This window comes from Tamandua tetradactyla, chromosome 5 (assembly GCF_023851605.1).
Source record: "Tamandua tetradactyla isolate mTamTet1 chromosome 5, mTamTet1.pri, whole genome shotgun sequence".
Taxonomy (NCBI): domain Eukaryota; kingdom Metazoa; phylum Chordata; class Mammalia; order Pilosa; family Myrmecophagidae; genus Tamandua; species Tamandua tetradactyla.
Window position 1 is genome coordinate 131,266,712 of NC_135331.1, and position 15,237 is coordinate 131,281,948.

At 42.9% G+C, this 15,237-nt stretch overlaps 1 protein-coding gene across 1 annotated transcript in view; it reads right to left on the minus strand.

Moving 5' to 3' along the window:
- COL12A1 (collagen type XII alpha 1 chain) overlaps window positions 1–10,077 on the minus strand; it is a 128,263-nt gene extending 118,186 nt beyond the window's left edge. The window contains exons 1-3 of the mRNA XM_077162245.1: window positions 9,881–10,077; window positions 6,817–6,924; window positions 76–192 (exon numbers count right to left, since the gene is read on the minus strand). Coding sequence (XP_077018360.1) covers window positions 76–192; window positions 6,817–6,889 — 190 coding nt within the window. The 5' untranslated portion in view covers window positions 6,890–6,924; window positions 9,881–10,077. The remainder of the gene's footprint in view (window positions 1–75; window positions 193–6,816; window positions 6,925–9,880) is intronic.
- Between the last annotated feature and the right edge of the window lie 5,160 nt (window positions 10,078–15,237).

The window sequence follows — 15,237 nt, forward strand, 5'->3', positions numbered from 1 at the left end:
ATGGGAGGAAGAGAGATTGGATTATATCATCCTTGATGTCTCTATTCTATAACTCTCTATAATCTTGAAATTTACCTGTTGTAGGGTCCACTGTTATTCTGTAACCCACAATTGGATCAGCTGGTCTTGCCCATGACATATGAACAGTATTTTCATCTATAATTTTAAAATTCAAGTCTGAAGGAGGTTCAACTGCAAAAAGAGAGAGTGGGTGGTATTAGTTATATTTTCCAATGTCACAAAATAGTGAATTTAATAAAGAATTATGTTGAGCAAAGCATACTAAAATTGTCTTTGCATAAATTTGTTTCCAACAAATATAAAAGATATCTTGTTGGATAAGAATAAAATTAAAAGCTGACAAGATATGACAAAACATCAAAGAGTATACATATTACAGAAGACAGCACAAAACACTTTAGATTCTTGAGTTGCTAGGTCATTCAAGAATGGCCAGCAAAATCAAGCAAATAGAAACATATCTGGATACAAGTACATACAAGTACAATGAAATCACACATAATAACTACATCTGCAAACAATTCACATAACAATTAAAGGAATTTCAATACATGCTGAGTGCATTTCGAACAAGCATGCCAAATCACAACCTGCTTAACAACCATAGAAGTTAATTTGGAGCATCGACATAATACTTTTTTTTTCCATAACATGGAAAAAAGTCAGTAGTATTTTTAGCTCAATCTCTGCATTATTGCTTTGTTTTTAATTCTATTTGGATAAATCTCAATCTGCGGCAGAGATGAAAAAATTATTTTAATGAAAAAGAGGAATCATGGGAAACTCACTGTGATGTCTCACAAGAAAATATACATTTAAATGTATATTCAATTCATATAGACAAATATTCAAAAATAATTAAGGGTTGTTAATGTATAATTATATAAACAGTAATAAGCAAATGTTTATAAAACTAATATTCTGCCTGTTTACACCAACTTGCTGTATGTTTCCAAGGTGTAAACCAACACAGCTGTTATCCTTGCAGCAGGTGTACTCCATACTAGAAGTGGCATTTTAAATTAAAATGCCAGTATGGTCCTTCACAAAACAATGGTTAATTATGAAAAGACAACACCAATGTATATTTATGGACATTTATTTCAGAATTTAAAGAAAACAGTGAAGAAGAATCAGTGACCTGAAGACATGACTGCGCATAAAAACTTGGAGAAGTAAATGACAGGAATAACTGAAAAGTACAGAAAGGAAAAGTTTACATACAAAACTATGTAGCATCATGCATGTGTCAATGAAATGTTGACTTGTTTTTAGTTTCCCACAATGAACAAAAGCCTCCATGTACAATGGTCATTACACAAAGACGTTTCAGAAATATTTTATAATGATATTCTCTCTACAATGTTCATGCCTCGACATGCAGCATTGTACTGACTCACTGTCAGTGCATGGTCAGTGCATTAAAAATTATTACTTTTAAGCAACGTAAGATGACTTTCAGTCATACATTTCATAAAATATTTTAGTCTGAAAGTATTCCTTGTGAGTCAGAATTTTTGCATCTGTTTTGAGAGATTGCAATCTCCTTTTAGTTTTTTAATAGAAGTCAATTGAAATATAGTAGTAGCTTGGAGACCTGAGTCATAGAATTTAACTGGGGTTAGGGATTTGTAATATTAATAGCACATTTTAATGGAAATCAAACAAATCGAGCAAACATTTGCTTTAATGAACTGCTGCTTCCAACTGTATGATATTGCTTCTTATTTTTATTGGATACACTAGTACTGGAATGGAAGTTATTTTCTTATTATCCATACACAGGCAGTGAGATTAGACTATTAATCTACATGCATAGTTTAATTATTCAACATTCTGCTGTCAGTAACCATATTGCAAATTTTTGCTGTTGTCGTCACTTAGTATAACAAGCATGCAGCAGGTGTTAATAAGACAATAGGTATTAAGAATATCATTATAAAATATTGTTCCAGTAGCAATGGCTCAGGACAAATTTAATGCAAAGGCAGGCACAACTGGCCTGAGCATGCTTTAAAAAAAATCAGTACATGGAAAAACAGTACCACCAACCTTGGAAGGAAATTGACCTGATGCAGCAGACATTAGGTTAAAACTGCTGAAGGGCAGCAGCAGCCCACCTTGTTGATTTCCAAATGACCAGGATTCCAGATAAACTGAAAAATTGACTGTGGGGAAAAGTCTTTAACATTTCAGCGGATTTTAAGGTGTTCATAGAAACTTAGATGTGGTACTTGACAATCAAAAATAGGAAAGAATGACTGACCAGCATGTGAACAGCAGAGAGCCCACTCTACGTTTCTTCTTCCTGATTTTATCACACCTACAACCTTCTAGCCTTGCCATTTTATTTACACTTTTTTGTCTCATAGTAAAAACTTATCAAGTAGGTGTGAGGGTGTGACCCATGTCAACTTGAATCGATGCAAAAGGTTTTTTATTAATTTTGAATAAAATTATATATAATCTGTATATAATTATATATAATTATTTCATTTATAAAAAACTAAATCACAGCTACCATTGCACCATCACAAGCAGTGTCTTTATTTTCCCAAAACAATGGTGATTCTAAGACATTTCAAATTTGAACCATCTACCAATGGATTATAATTGCAAAGTCATAGCTGCATAAAATAAGTTGACCATAATAAATGGAACTGAAAACATAAATAAATAAAAACAGCAATCAGATATAAATTTATAAAATATGTACAAATTTTATATTTTTATAAATTTATGCTGATAGTGAAGAGATTAAAACTGTAAGTATATAGAACTCAAGTAATTTAATTTCATATTCATGAATAATGCTTTTTGGCTATCAAAATACATAAAGTCATATTCTGATGAGATTTTGTTACATAAATTGGCAGGATTTAGGACGTTTTAGGAATGATAATAACTAACATTTTTGCTGAGTTTGTACTGTGTTATAGCCAGATTGCCAATACCTCATAGATCATTCCTCATAACAATCCATCATGGTAGGCTTAATTATCCCATTTTACAGATGAGTCAGTGAAACTCAGAAGGGTTGGCACAACTACTGAGGAGCAGGAATAGCAATTCCAGGGTCTATTCTGCCTCCAAAGATTATGGTGTTCTACTGTACTGGATTTAATATAAAAGTGCAAAAGTATCTGAGTCAAAGACTAACTTTAGAAACAAGTGTATATATGAATATATATTTCTCTACTTTATTAAAAAAAAATTTCCAGAAAAACACACTGCTAAAACATTGTATTGAAGAAAAAGTAACATCTTTATTCCAATCTTTGAGACAACATTGGAAAAGATACTTACTACCTTAATGATAGAAACCTTTAGAAATGGTAAAGTGTAGTGAGTTTATTGTATTTGATCGACATGAATTTATATTTTCCATTCAAAGTTAGAAATTTAATTGTCTTTGCCATGATATAAAAATTTTCATTTCATATGTGTCTACAAGATGCTAAGCAGTGAATTACTTGGTACACATTAAAAATTGTGTCCTCTCATTAAAACTACTGGGTGGACCAGCTTTCAAGCAAGGAAGCTCAAATAGCCAAACCAACACTAAAGTAGTAAAACAGCTGGATCTTATCTGCTCTGTCACTAAATAACTATATTGGTTGGCCTAGGTATTCAGCCTCTCTGAGCCTCATTTTATTTGACAAAATGAAAGGATTAGAAAATATTATTTCTAAGTTCTCTAGTTTGAAATCACAATGACACTGAGTAAATATGGGATTATAAAAATATGCATTAATTAGTTCTTAACATACAGAGACAATTAAAGCTTTTGGCCTCAATTCACTGATGATTGGTAATATCCAATTGTTCATTATATATGATAAATGATAAAAGACTTACTGAAATTAAAACTGTTTTTCATAAAACTTCTGTCCATATCAAATTCTAGATTAATTAAGAAGGTGTCCGATATTCAGAGAAAACAGTCCATTAACTTTTAAATGCAAAGTGTTAAATTTTTAAAATTACAATTAGTATACTATACCATACATGGGCCAAAAATAATCCACACATTCTGGGTTATACCGAGCACTGGCCAAAATATAAGGTCAAAAACATCTATACTGTCGCTAAAGATGAACAAATACTGAAGGCAAAATATCATTTCCACCCCTATTTCTACAGAACAAAATAACGTATTATGGAAAATTTAGTTCCTGGAATAAATAGCCAAAGGAAAACAACAGGGTGAAGGTGGTGCCACTATAAAAACAACAAATGCAAAATGTGAAGGACAAAACCTTTCAATTAGTATCAAAAACTATATTGAGTTTTCAGCACATAAAAAATTGAGTAAATTGAAAATGGTCAGAAAAATATTCAAGAATACAAGAGTACAAGTATGAGTAGTCAAAGAGGAAGAAAATATGGCTACTTTAGCACCAAGATCAAAATGGCATAGTAGGAAATGGGTACAAGCTGAAATTTTGAAATGCCCAAAAGATACATTTTAATGAGATCCTGTTTCCAGCCCACTGTCTCCTGAAATGCTTTCGCTACAAATTTTGTTAACCTTTCACAGGTTCTTGGGGCCACTTATTTGGTTGTTGATACTAGAAATATGCTCTTCAATATAACCATCGCCACATGTGGCTCTTGAGCACTTGAAATGTGACCAGTCAAAATTGAGATGTGCTGCAAGCATAATTATCCACCCAATTCCAAAGACTCACAACAAAGAAAGTAAACTATCTCATTAGTAGTTTTTTATTGATTACATGTTAAAATGATAATATTGTAAGAATATGAGGCTAAATAAAATAAATTATAAAAATTCATTTCACCTGTTTCTTTTTCCTTTTTTAATGTGGCTACTAGAAAATTTGAAACTGCAAATATGTCTTGCGTCTGTGGCTCACATTGTATTTCTATTGGACAATGTCAAATTAGAGAATAAGGCCAAGAGTATGAATCCTATTGAAATATAATTATTAAATGCTGACCTAAAGGGAAAGGTGAGGGTAAGGAGGGACAAGGAAACATACAGCTTAAGAAAGCCAAAGAAAGATCTGTACCATATAGAACTATAACCACATTAAAAAGATAAAAAATATGAGAAATATGAAAATAATCAGTAATGTCTATAGTAAAGTGTTCTTTATAAATGCACTTTACTAACCAGGCATTATTTAATTCAGCACTGATTTTTCTCCACTTAAATTATTTCAAATCTAATTCTTTTCCCAAGAAGTCTTAAATCTTTCTGATTTTCAGATAACTATCTTCTTAATGAGCCATAAATGGGCTTCTTCAGTGAATTACCTAAAAATATCTTTAGTAGGGCTTCCAGAAATTTATCAAATCAACTTGCTTCCTAACAATGACACAGAAAAGTAACACTAAAGTCAACCTCATCTGGATGTTAATTCCCAGGCCACTCTAAAGGGCCTCTCACATTCCCAAAATACTAAACAGATAGGAAGAGTCACATGATCTCCTCACTTTTCTCAACATGCCACATACCTTTTGGCATGTAAGCTTTCCCCAGCCTTAACTTTTTGTATCTGCAACTTTGTCCTAGAAAACCAAAGACTAAAGGAAGTTTTTCAAACTTCAGTGTTGCCATGAAAGAGCCTACTTTCCCATAAACTCTCAAAATAAACATCCCACCCTGGAACTTCCACACCTGTCCGGTGAAGGAGTACATAATTTTCTCCCTTAACTCCAACAGGGGATTTCTTTATTGAAAAAAAAAATGTTAAGGATACCTCTATGGCACTACCCCATTTACCCTGCATAATAATTAAACTAGTTTGTTGGATCTGTAGTGATAATTGAGGGATGACTGAAGCCCACAGTGGGTTAATATATGTAAATGACTTGATTAATGAATACTGAATACTGAGACGTTTTTAACATAAAAATATAGGTATCAAGTTCACACATCAAAAAGAATAAAGTGGAGTTGAAAATCTGCAAAAGTCCTTTTTTTAGAGGACGGGGCCAGACGGAGTCGGGTTGTAGAGGAGGAAGACGGAAAACCCATCTGCGAACTTCTGGCCACCTCTGCGCTTGGGTCAGAGGCGCGGGGCTCCTGGCAAGGCCGGCAGGAGGGAGGGAGAAAAGGTGCTGGAGGTGGTGCCCGGCTCGCCTGGCTCCAGCTTCTTCGGGGCCTGGGAATCTTGGCTCAGAACTAACCTATCTGCACAGAGCTGGGCCTGGGCCAAGCACTTCGAAACCCGGCGAACCAAACCGGGACAGCGGCGACCCTGAACCACGCGAACGCTCCCGGACCCACTTTGCCCGCCGCCCATCCCATGGGCAGTTTGCTGGCTCATTTGCCTGCGCCTTCTGCCTAGCGGACTGAGCTCCCCACAAAACACACACGCACGCGGAGCGCCGGCGCTGTTGCAGTCTTTTATTTCGTGCTGTCACCGAGGTCGCAGCCCTGAACCAGGTGGTTACCAGCCTCGCAATCAGGCGCGCCCGCGCTTGCGGTGTCCTGTTCCTGTTCGTACTCTCCAGGGCAGCTGGTCCTCTCCGGAAGGCGACATTGTGGGCGGCAGTGTGGACAGCACACCACAGAGACAAGCGCAAGAAGATCACACAGTATTGTACGGGATGGACTAAGCAGAACACGAAAAAGCTGGACCTGAGAGCTGGGAAATGGACAAACCTCAGGAGAAGGGGGCGTTCCTCCGGAGGAGAGAAACCACCGCAGAAAACACGAAGTGCAGGGATAACAGAGCAAGCAACGGAGGCAAGAAAGATTTGTTTATTTTTCCTTTCTCGAATTCTAACTTGTCACCGAGGGAGGGTAAGGGAGGAGCCTTTTACCTTCTGCCTCAATGGAAGACAGGAGCAGGGCCGCGCCCAGGGCGGCGAGCGCTGGGGGAAGCCTGGTCCTCATGCTCGGCTTCCGGGCTCACAACCGCATGAAGGGATCTGCGAGAGGAAGCAGTGACCGCATCAGAACCGGGCCGAGGCAGGCCAGGAGCCAGGGAGTCAGGCCTGCGCCTGGAACCAGGTTAGAACTGGAGTCCGAGCAAGCCCAGCATCCTGCCAAATCTGCCTTAATAACCGCAGGGCCCAGCCTGGCACACAATGGGCCTATTGTGGAGCCTGGAAGTCAAGTTCATCAACAGAAGTTAGATAGTGACACTGAAAGAGGGTTCAAGTTTAAAGAGAGTCCTGTTTTCCTGAAGGCTGGCCCTGTTTAATATCCCTGTGAAGGCCTTACCAGGTCCCTCAAGACTTCATCCTGCCTGGGTGATGGCTAATTCAGAGGTCACTTTATCCCTGACTCAACTAATGTCTCTTCCAGCTGGGGATTTTATTTGGCTGCTTTTTCCTAGCTGCTGAACTCTTTAAGTAACTACTTTAGTGGTCTCAGGGTACTTTGGAAAAGTATAATAAACTGCTTTTACTCACTTCTTCTTCATTTTGTTTTGCCTACAAATACACAGCTCTTTAAGGCCTGAAATGGATTATACAGAAATATGTAAGGCATAGCTGAAACCTGACCCTCGGGCTAGCTGGATTGTTTTCGTGTCTGATAAATCCTTTACTCAAACTAAGGGGAAAACAATTCTAAAATACATAATGAAAAGAGACAGAAGAGGAGAAAAACCCTTTTCTGTCTTCCCAACATATTTTTTAATAACAATTCTTGGTCATATTTAATCTTTGCATTTCACTGTTCATTTATCCAGAAAAGTTACGGGTACATATACTCCAGAAGAGAATATATTTTGTTCTGATTTTTCCTTACTCTTTACTAGGTTATTCATTCCTTCAAGACAAAGAGAGGACCTTACTCCTCTTTTGTGGTCTCCAGCACACACAATCAGCGCTTACTCCCTGCTGGCAGGATGTGATCTTCTAAAATCATCTAAGGTCCAATTTAGAGACAAAAGCTACCAGCAAAACAGTAACCGGGAAGCTGCCAAAAGCAAAGCATAAGAAGAAAACTGACTCTGAAGTACATAAATTATTGTAAAGCAACAGACTAGACATCAAGAAAAAAATGAAGGTGGGAAACTGTCTTATTTGAAAAAAACAAAAATAAGCCAAAGGTCGAGCCCCTTTTGAGAAAAGAACTGACAAGCTCCAACCAGTACTGTGCAAATTATTGGCTCAGTGTTTTAGGTCAGTTTTTCTCTGGCCTGAGTGTAAATTGAATTTTAAATGTCTGATGAGCAGGCGTGCCAAATTGCCCAAGGATCCTTTTCTTGAAGCCAAGATTGAAACTTTGGCTCTGCTCCGGGGATCCAAGGACTCTAGCAATTTCTTTCTTTCTAATTAACAATTGTTGGACATTTCTAACTCTCTTCCATATCAGTAAAAAGCAAGAGGTGAGACCGGCCCACTGTGACCATCCTCTGGCCTCAAGTTTGCCATGATGATTTCCAATTCAGTTGGCAGTCGTGCTCGCGAAAAATTAAAGTCTGACATCAACCCATCGAAGTTGTGTGCAGATTTTTTTCTTAATCCGCGAAACTCGACAGAAACCTGAGTACTGGAAGGGTTTTTATCTGGGTCTACAGCGCCACCTATTGTCTTCTCGAATCAGTGGCAAGAATGAATCATCCCGCTTGGGGGTAGCAGAACGCAAGGTTGAAGCCATCCAGTCAGGCATTCCATCCAGATAGATGTGTTTTACGAAAAAGAAAAAAACATTTATTTGAATGCTTAGCAACACTTCATTGAGCATTCTCAGAAATAAATATCTCAAAGCAGCGGCCGCTACGTAGCCGAGAGGATTCCCTCACTTCGCCCTCATGAATGAAAATGAGTCAATTGAGGGATAGGGGAGAACTCACCCTTCCCCCACCCCCATTGTAAGAGGACAATTCTTAACTCTGGTGTCAAAATTTTAATTAAAAAAAAATAATAGTAACCTCCTCTGGCAGGGTGCCTGCAGATGCCGTGCGTGTGTCCCACCTCCTCTCCTACCCACCGCGTCCTTGACGTTTAGCTAGCCAAGGGCGAGTTTAGCGTTCATTTCCTTTCTTGCAGCATCTCTCCCCATCCAGAGCGCAAAAGAAGGTCGCAGAGTCAGACAAAGGGGGATGGGGTAGGGATGTCCCGGAAGTCCCGAACTAGTCATCTGAGGGTCCCGATTTGGGGCACCTCCCCCACCCCGAGTCCCCGTTCTGTAAATGCATGCGGAACATCATTTAGGGTGGTAACCACCTCAAAGGTCCCACAAACTCCGAGTAGGGCCTCAACCAGTGCACCCAGGAGGGGGTCAAGGATGGGAGTTTTCTCCAGGAGCTGAGGAAGGCAGACTTTTGACCAAGGCTGAGTCCCCTATAGTCGTCCTAACCCAACCCTTCGTATGCTTTGAAAAGCAGAGGAGAAAGGAGCCAGAGTACTCGACGAGGAATCTGTCTCGAGATGCCACACACACCCGCGCAGCCTCGACGAGCTGCAGAGTACTCAGTCGGCCTTCCAAAGAATTCCGCAGAGTGCGTCACCCGAAATACCTTCCCAGCGCCCCCGCTGCACGCCGGCACTCCCGGGCAAAGCTGCAGCCGCGAGATAATGAGGGACGGCTGGCTACAGAAACCGGCGCACCCTTTTCATCGCAATCGACAGCATCTACAGATGAAATTTCCTAACAAACGGAAACACTGAACAGGGTACTTAGTTATGCACATACAGCCATCCTGCACCAGCTTTTAAGAAAAGCTAAATTTCCTTCTCCCTCAAAAAACCCAAACGTATCGCAAAACCCTAGTGTACTAGGACAAATCTCAGGTGTGGACAAATCTCCACACTTAGCTGTCCAAACGCTCCCTACCCGGGAACCCCAACGGAGGAGTAAGGAGCGAAATTTGAGTTTCCCTCGCTGTCTTTAAGGGAGGATGGGGGAAAGGGGGCTCGAAACGGGACCGACCTGAGGCGGTGGTGACAGAGGTAGCGTCGGCGGCAGCGGCTTTCCAGGGTGGGAGAAGCCGGCGTTCGGTAGGACCCCCGCGCGCCCCGGGGATTAGCCGCTGCGCCCCAGGAGCACCTAGAGGCACCCGGGCGCTGGGCAGTGGCCCCGCGGGCCCGAAGGAGAAAGAGGACCCCTGGAGGCGCAGCGGGAGCGACTGGGCGGGCAGAGAAGTTCCCGGGCGGCAGCTGCCGGCGCGCAGACGCGGCTGGGGCGGCTTGCCTTCGCCGAGTGGAAAGAGGCTCCGCGCCGCGGGCTACTTAATAGAGGGCTGTTCCCAGCTCTCAGTTTACTCGGTTACGAAACGCCTGAGAAGGTGGACGGTTGCCACAGGGTGATGTATGCTCCTCCGGCGGTGAAGGAGGTCTACTTTTGGGAACGTGTGCATACTTCGAGCATTCCTTCTGCGTGAGGTGGCGATCGCCGTAGTAGCAGTGCCCCGCCGGGGGACGGGAAGGGGGGCAGAGGGCGGGAAAGGGGGACAGCCGCAGCCGGGTCCACTGCCAAGGGAAGCCGCGCACTCCCCCGCTTGAGGCGGACTCGGGAGCTCGGGTTTCTGTGTCCTTGCAATTTCCTTTAATGATTTTTTTTTTTAATTAAGAACAATGAGATGAAAGCCACTCTCATTTTCACTACTGCGACGATGTGTAACTCCATACCTCCACCCTATCCTAGCCCCATTCCCCCATCGTCACCACTTCTACCTTCCTCCCCCTCCGTCCTGGGTGCACTTAAAAGCGATTTACGGGGTTTCCATGAACTAACTGTCTGTGCGCGCGGCGCGCCTTCTGTTTCAATCTCAGAGCTGCGATTGGAAACCCGGTCAACAGCCCGCCCGGGGCTCAGCACCGGGATGGCTTTCCCAGTCCTGTCTCGCTCCCTTGGTGCTTCGGGACGGAACCTGGAAGCTTCATCTGAGCCAAAAAGGAGGGCAAGAAAAGCTGTGAAAGCCGTGTATCCTCAGAACAGGAAGCCGCTTAGGAACAAGTTACGTCCACCATAGAGATTTCTCACTGGGAGGAGCGAACCCTGGTGCGGGAGCAGGCTCCCAGTAAAAAGTGATGCCCTTAAACCCCGCGGGTCCAAGGGGACGAGAGGGAAAACAAGTCCCCTGCCGCCACCAACAGCGAGTTGACCTTCTGTCCGCACCGTCGCCTCTATTTTACCAATGCTGCGCGTTGGCCATGAGCCTGGCAGCAGAGTTGCCAAGTTGTACAGGGCGCACGAAGGGAAGGAGGCGCATTTACACCTTAGAATCAGAAAAGCGCCCCTCGAAAGGTTCTGATTACAGACTTCGGTGCGCTCAGTACAGGCCCTGGTCCTGACGGTCTCATAAATCCGAGAGGCTGAGCTGCCGAGGCTAGAGTGGGACGGGGTCCCTGGGATTGACCACTCCCAATGGTAGAAGAGGTATTGTCTCCAGTACAAATCTCGCTTCCCTCCTTGGTCTGAGGTCTGCAAATTTGGCCTTCCCTCCACCGGGCGTAATAGCCTCCGAACTTGCCTTTAGAAGGACAAGAACTTGCAGAGCAATACCCTACTCCCACCCCACCCCCGCTCCCTGCACAGGTTCCCCCCAAGGAGAGCCAGAGGAAGTGAAAGGGAAGACTGGAGGGGGAGAGAATGGAGAAAAATGAGAAATAAGGAATCTCCACCTCTGCACATTCCCCAAGCACATACGGCCCACTCAAAGTCCAGCTGTATAGCGTGCACAAAGGGCCCAACACAAGCTCGCTGAATAGGCTTTCTCCCCTTCAGGTCCTCACAACTCCAGGGCTTGTAAGATCATCGGAGTAATGGATAACCCGACGTGAGCATTGCAGCGCGCGGGCCGCCATGCAGCCAAGTCAGCCTTGGAGAAACATCGCCCGGGTACCAGCAAACCCCGACCCCGAACCTGAGGAGACGGGGATAACCCTTCATCCTCACACGCAGAGCCTGGAACGCCCAGGGAAACCCGGGACACCGACTCTTCCTGTCTAGGAAAGGAAAACTGCTGTGCTGCGTGCACGCCCAGGCCGGCTGGGGTTGCATTTGGCCCAGATGTTTTCTCTGTGTGGTTTTCTTTATGTAATTTTAAATTTTGTGATGGTGATATTATTGTCTGGGGAACATGTGACTCTCGATTTTGATTGTCTTGGTTTACAAAGAGTTCTCTCCTGTTGAATTGGTTCAGAACTGGAAACGCAATTATCTGTCCAGAAGCCGAGCAGTCATCTTCCGATGAGCCCAGGGCTACCGCGGGCTTCCTCTTCCTGAGGCTCGACGGAAGAGACGGCTGCCCCGGACAGCGCGCACATTGCACCACTCTCCAGTCCAGAGCCGCGTGCCCCGACCCATCTGGGCATCGCTTCTTCCTCGAAGCATTCTTGCTTACATACTTAGATTTAATACATTTTGGAAGTAGTTGTTTCAGACGTAGGGAACACAAACAACCAGCCACAAACGTCCTCTTTCATAACAAGGATCCCTACGCAAAACTTCCAGCGTAGTATGAGCCAAGGAGAACTCACCGAGGTGGGAGTACACAAGAATTGTAGCCACAAGCTAATGCAAGCACATCTATCCTCAGGGAACACGAGTGTCATTCAGATATAATCAAAGCGGTGCCTGAGGGGTGTCATCACAGGACGTCTGCATTTTGTGGTCTCGTGGGTCTATAAAACTAGATTCCCAGTGTGGTAAGCTGTTAGACTCGGTGAAAAAACATCGTAGACGCCCTTCTAACCTAAAGTCCTCCACTGTTGTGTCCATTTCTTGAGACCTCTTGGAATCTGTTAAGTTTTGCCACTTCCAGATGGTATTTATCTACTGAGGTAGTGTTGGTTGGATTTATTCCGTTTGGTGCTTCCTTTGGTTTTTATTCCTCACGTTATATCCTGGGATCTTCCTCTTCTTAGGGTCCCTCTCTTCTGCTCCCACCTCTTCTCCCTTTGACTCCTTGGTTCCTGGTGGGGGCCGGACCTTCACATTTCTTGTCCGACAGCGCGCTCTAGTGGTCAGCTGGAACCCTGGTGTCGAAGTCAAAGTTCCCAAAACGGTAGAAAGCCGGGAAATTGTTGTCAATTGTTTTAGAAGTCGTGAAATAGGTGTTTGAAAAATATGTCATTCATCTACCTACTTCAAGTACTGACTGAGGGACGGCAGGGTGGATGAGTGTCATAAACTTTCTTTGTGCACATTAATTAGTGTGCCTACAGAATTTCTTGCCCAGGGGGCTGCGAGGTTCCAGTCAGTTGTCTTGGAAGAAAGGAGCGGACAGAAGGATGAAGTGCAGATTTCAGGAACCAGTTGAGATGACGGCGCCGCCTTTAACTCGTACAAAGGCAAAAGCCGCCACCTCATTTATTTGTTTAGTATTAACTTGGCTAGCGTTAGGTAGGACATTTTCCGGAGTGTTTCCATTGCAAGGTTTACCTTGTGAGGAGAGAAAAGGTAACCTGGGCAGAAGCTCTGGCTGGCTGTACCTAGAACGCGCTTCAAGGGTTTCCCGTGAAGAAAGCCCTCACAAGCCTCTTGTGCCGAAGGGTGGGGAGACAGTGCTCCGCCTGCACTGATCCTTAGAGTCTGAGAGGCAGCCTGACTAGGAAGGGTCTGAAAGAAGGCATCAGTATCTTTTTCTTTAGACTCCTTTATGCGACTCAAGAGAACACACAGCTAACTAGCATCTGTCATGTACCTGTACAGTAGATGTAAAGATAACTAAAACAAGACCTGGCCCTCAAAATTGAATGTCAAGTCTGCGGCACCTGAGGCAACTTCAAGTGGTCACTTGAATCTGGCAAGAGATTGTTGCCCTCAAGATGTTTCAGCATTAAAATTTTGAAGCAGTGACTACCACTCTCTTTGCACAGCAAAGCATAGAAATGCTGAGACCAACGCCATCCTTAAAGGAAGGAACAGGGCGCTTGTTACACTCCTTCCACCTTCTTGACAGGTTCTGCCTCGTTACAAAAGGTTATTTTGATGTGATCTTCCCGCCAGTACTGAAAACAACCTCCCACCAGAGTGTAACTGCAGCAAAAACCAAGACAGCACTATATTTACCTTAACACACAAAGTGGCTAGCTCAAACCTCATGTGATCTCACGGAGTTGTGATTGAACAAAAAGCTATGACACTTCAAAGGCCAATGCATTCACACACAGTACCTTCTTAGGATGAATAATTTAGATTTAATAAAAACCAAGTACTGCTGAGAAATGATTGTTCAGTTAGCTCTGACCTCCCTCGGCAAAGTGTCCAAGATGAGAGGAAATAAACTCATTAAAAGTTAAGAAAGCAACCCTCTGTCACTTTCTCCCTTGCCTTCATGACATTTTATATTGTTCAAGCCATCCTTCTACTGCAAGGAATTTGGAATCTGTTTATTTTGTAACCATCAAGGCAGCTGAAGGTCCACAGTGTCGATTCTTCATACACAACTGCCTAGTGTAGGAAGTTGGTGTGTATACATTCACATACACACACAAGTAGGTAGAAGATGAAATATCACAGGAAACCATTTTCAAGATTTAAGCTTGGTCGTCAAACTCTATAGACTGCAAGGTAGTAATGATAAAACAGACAACAGATGTATGATTGCTCTAGATTGGAACTACTGTGTGGGGGGAAAGGCAGTTACTAAACCAAGGTTACACTTATCAATACATTTTTGTACATTTACTAATTCATTCAGCTACATTAATGAAACATCCATACCCCAGTATTCAAAGTGGGCTTGTTCCTAGTCTAATGTGGAATGCGCCCTCTGGTGGAGAAAAGGGCCAACTGTTGTCTAATTGGACTCATCATTTAATCATTTTTTTATCCCGCCTGGGAGGCAAGCATCCTACCACTGAAAACCTGTGCACCCTGTGTGAGATGTCCTAAAATAGCTAAACAAAAAATTCCCTGTCCTTAAGAAATTAAATGTATACTGGAAACCAGAAATAATATGTGTAAAAATCAAATATGATTCAAGGAGGTCTAGAGACTGAGTAACTGAAAGCTGAAGGGCCATGCCAAAAACAAGTATTGGGCAAATACATGGGATACGGGAACAAGATAAACAGCATCATAAAGAATCAATCAGCTCAAGCCAGAATGTGGAGCAGTCCATAGGAAAATAAAAATACCCAGTTTTTCCACAAACCAATGACAAGAACAAAGGGGAAGAAGAGTTGGGGGAAAAAAATTTTTTAAACTCTCACGACTGTGGGGCCTCTATGGCTGAGGAGGAGATGAGGGCGGAGGAGCAGGAACCAGGCTGGGCCAGGTATCCAGGAGTGGTGGCTGGACCTTGCCTCCTGATTTATCAAACAGACCTTGTTACAAAG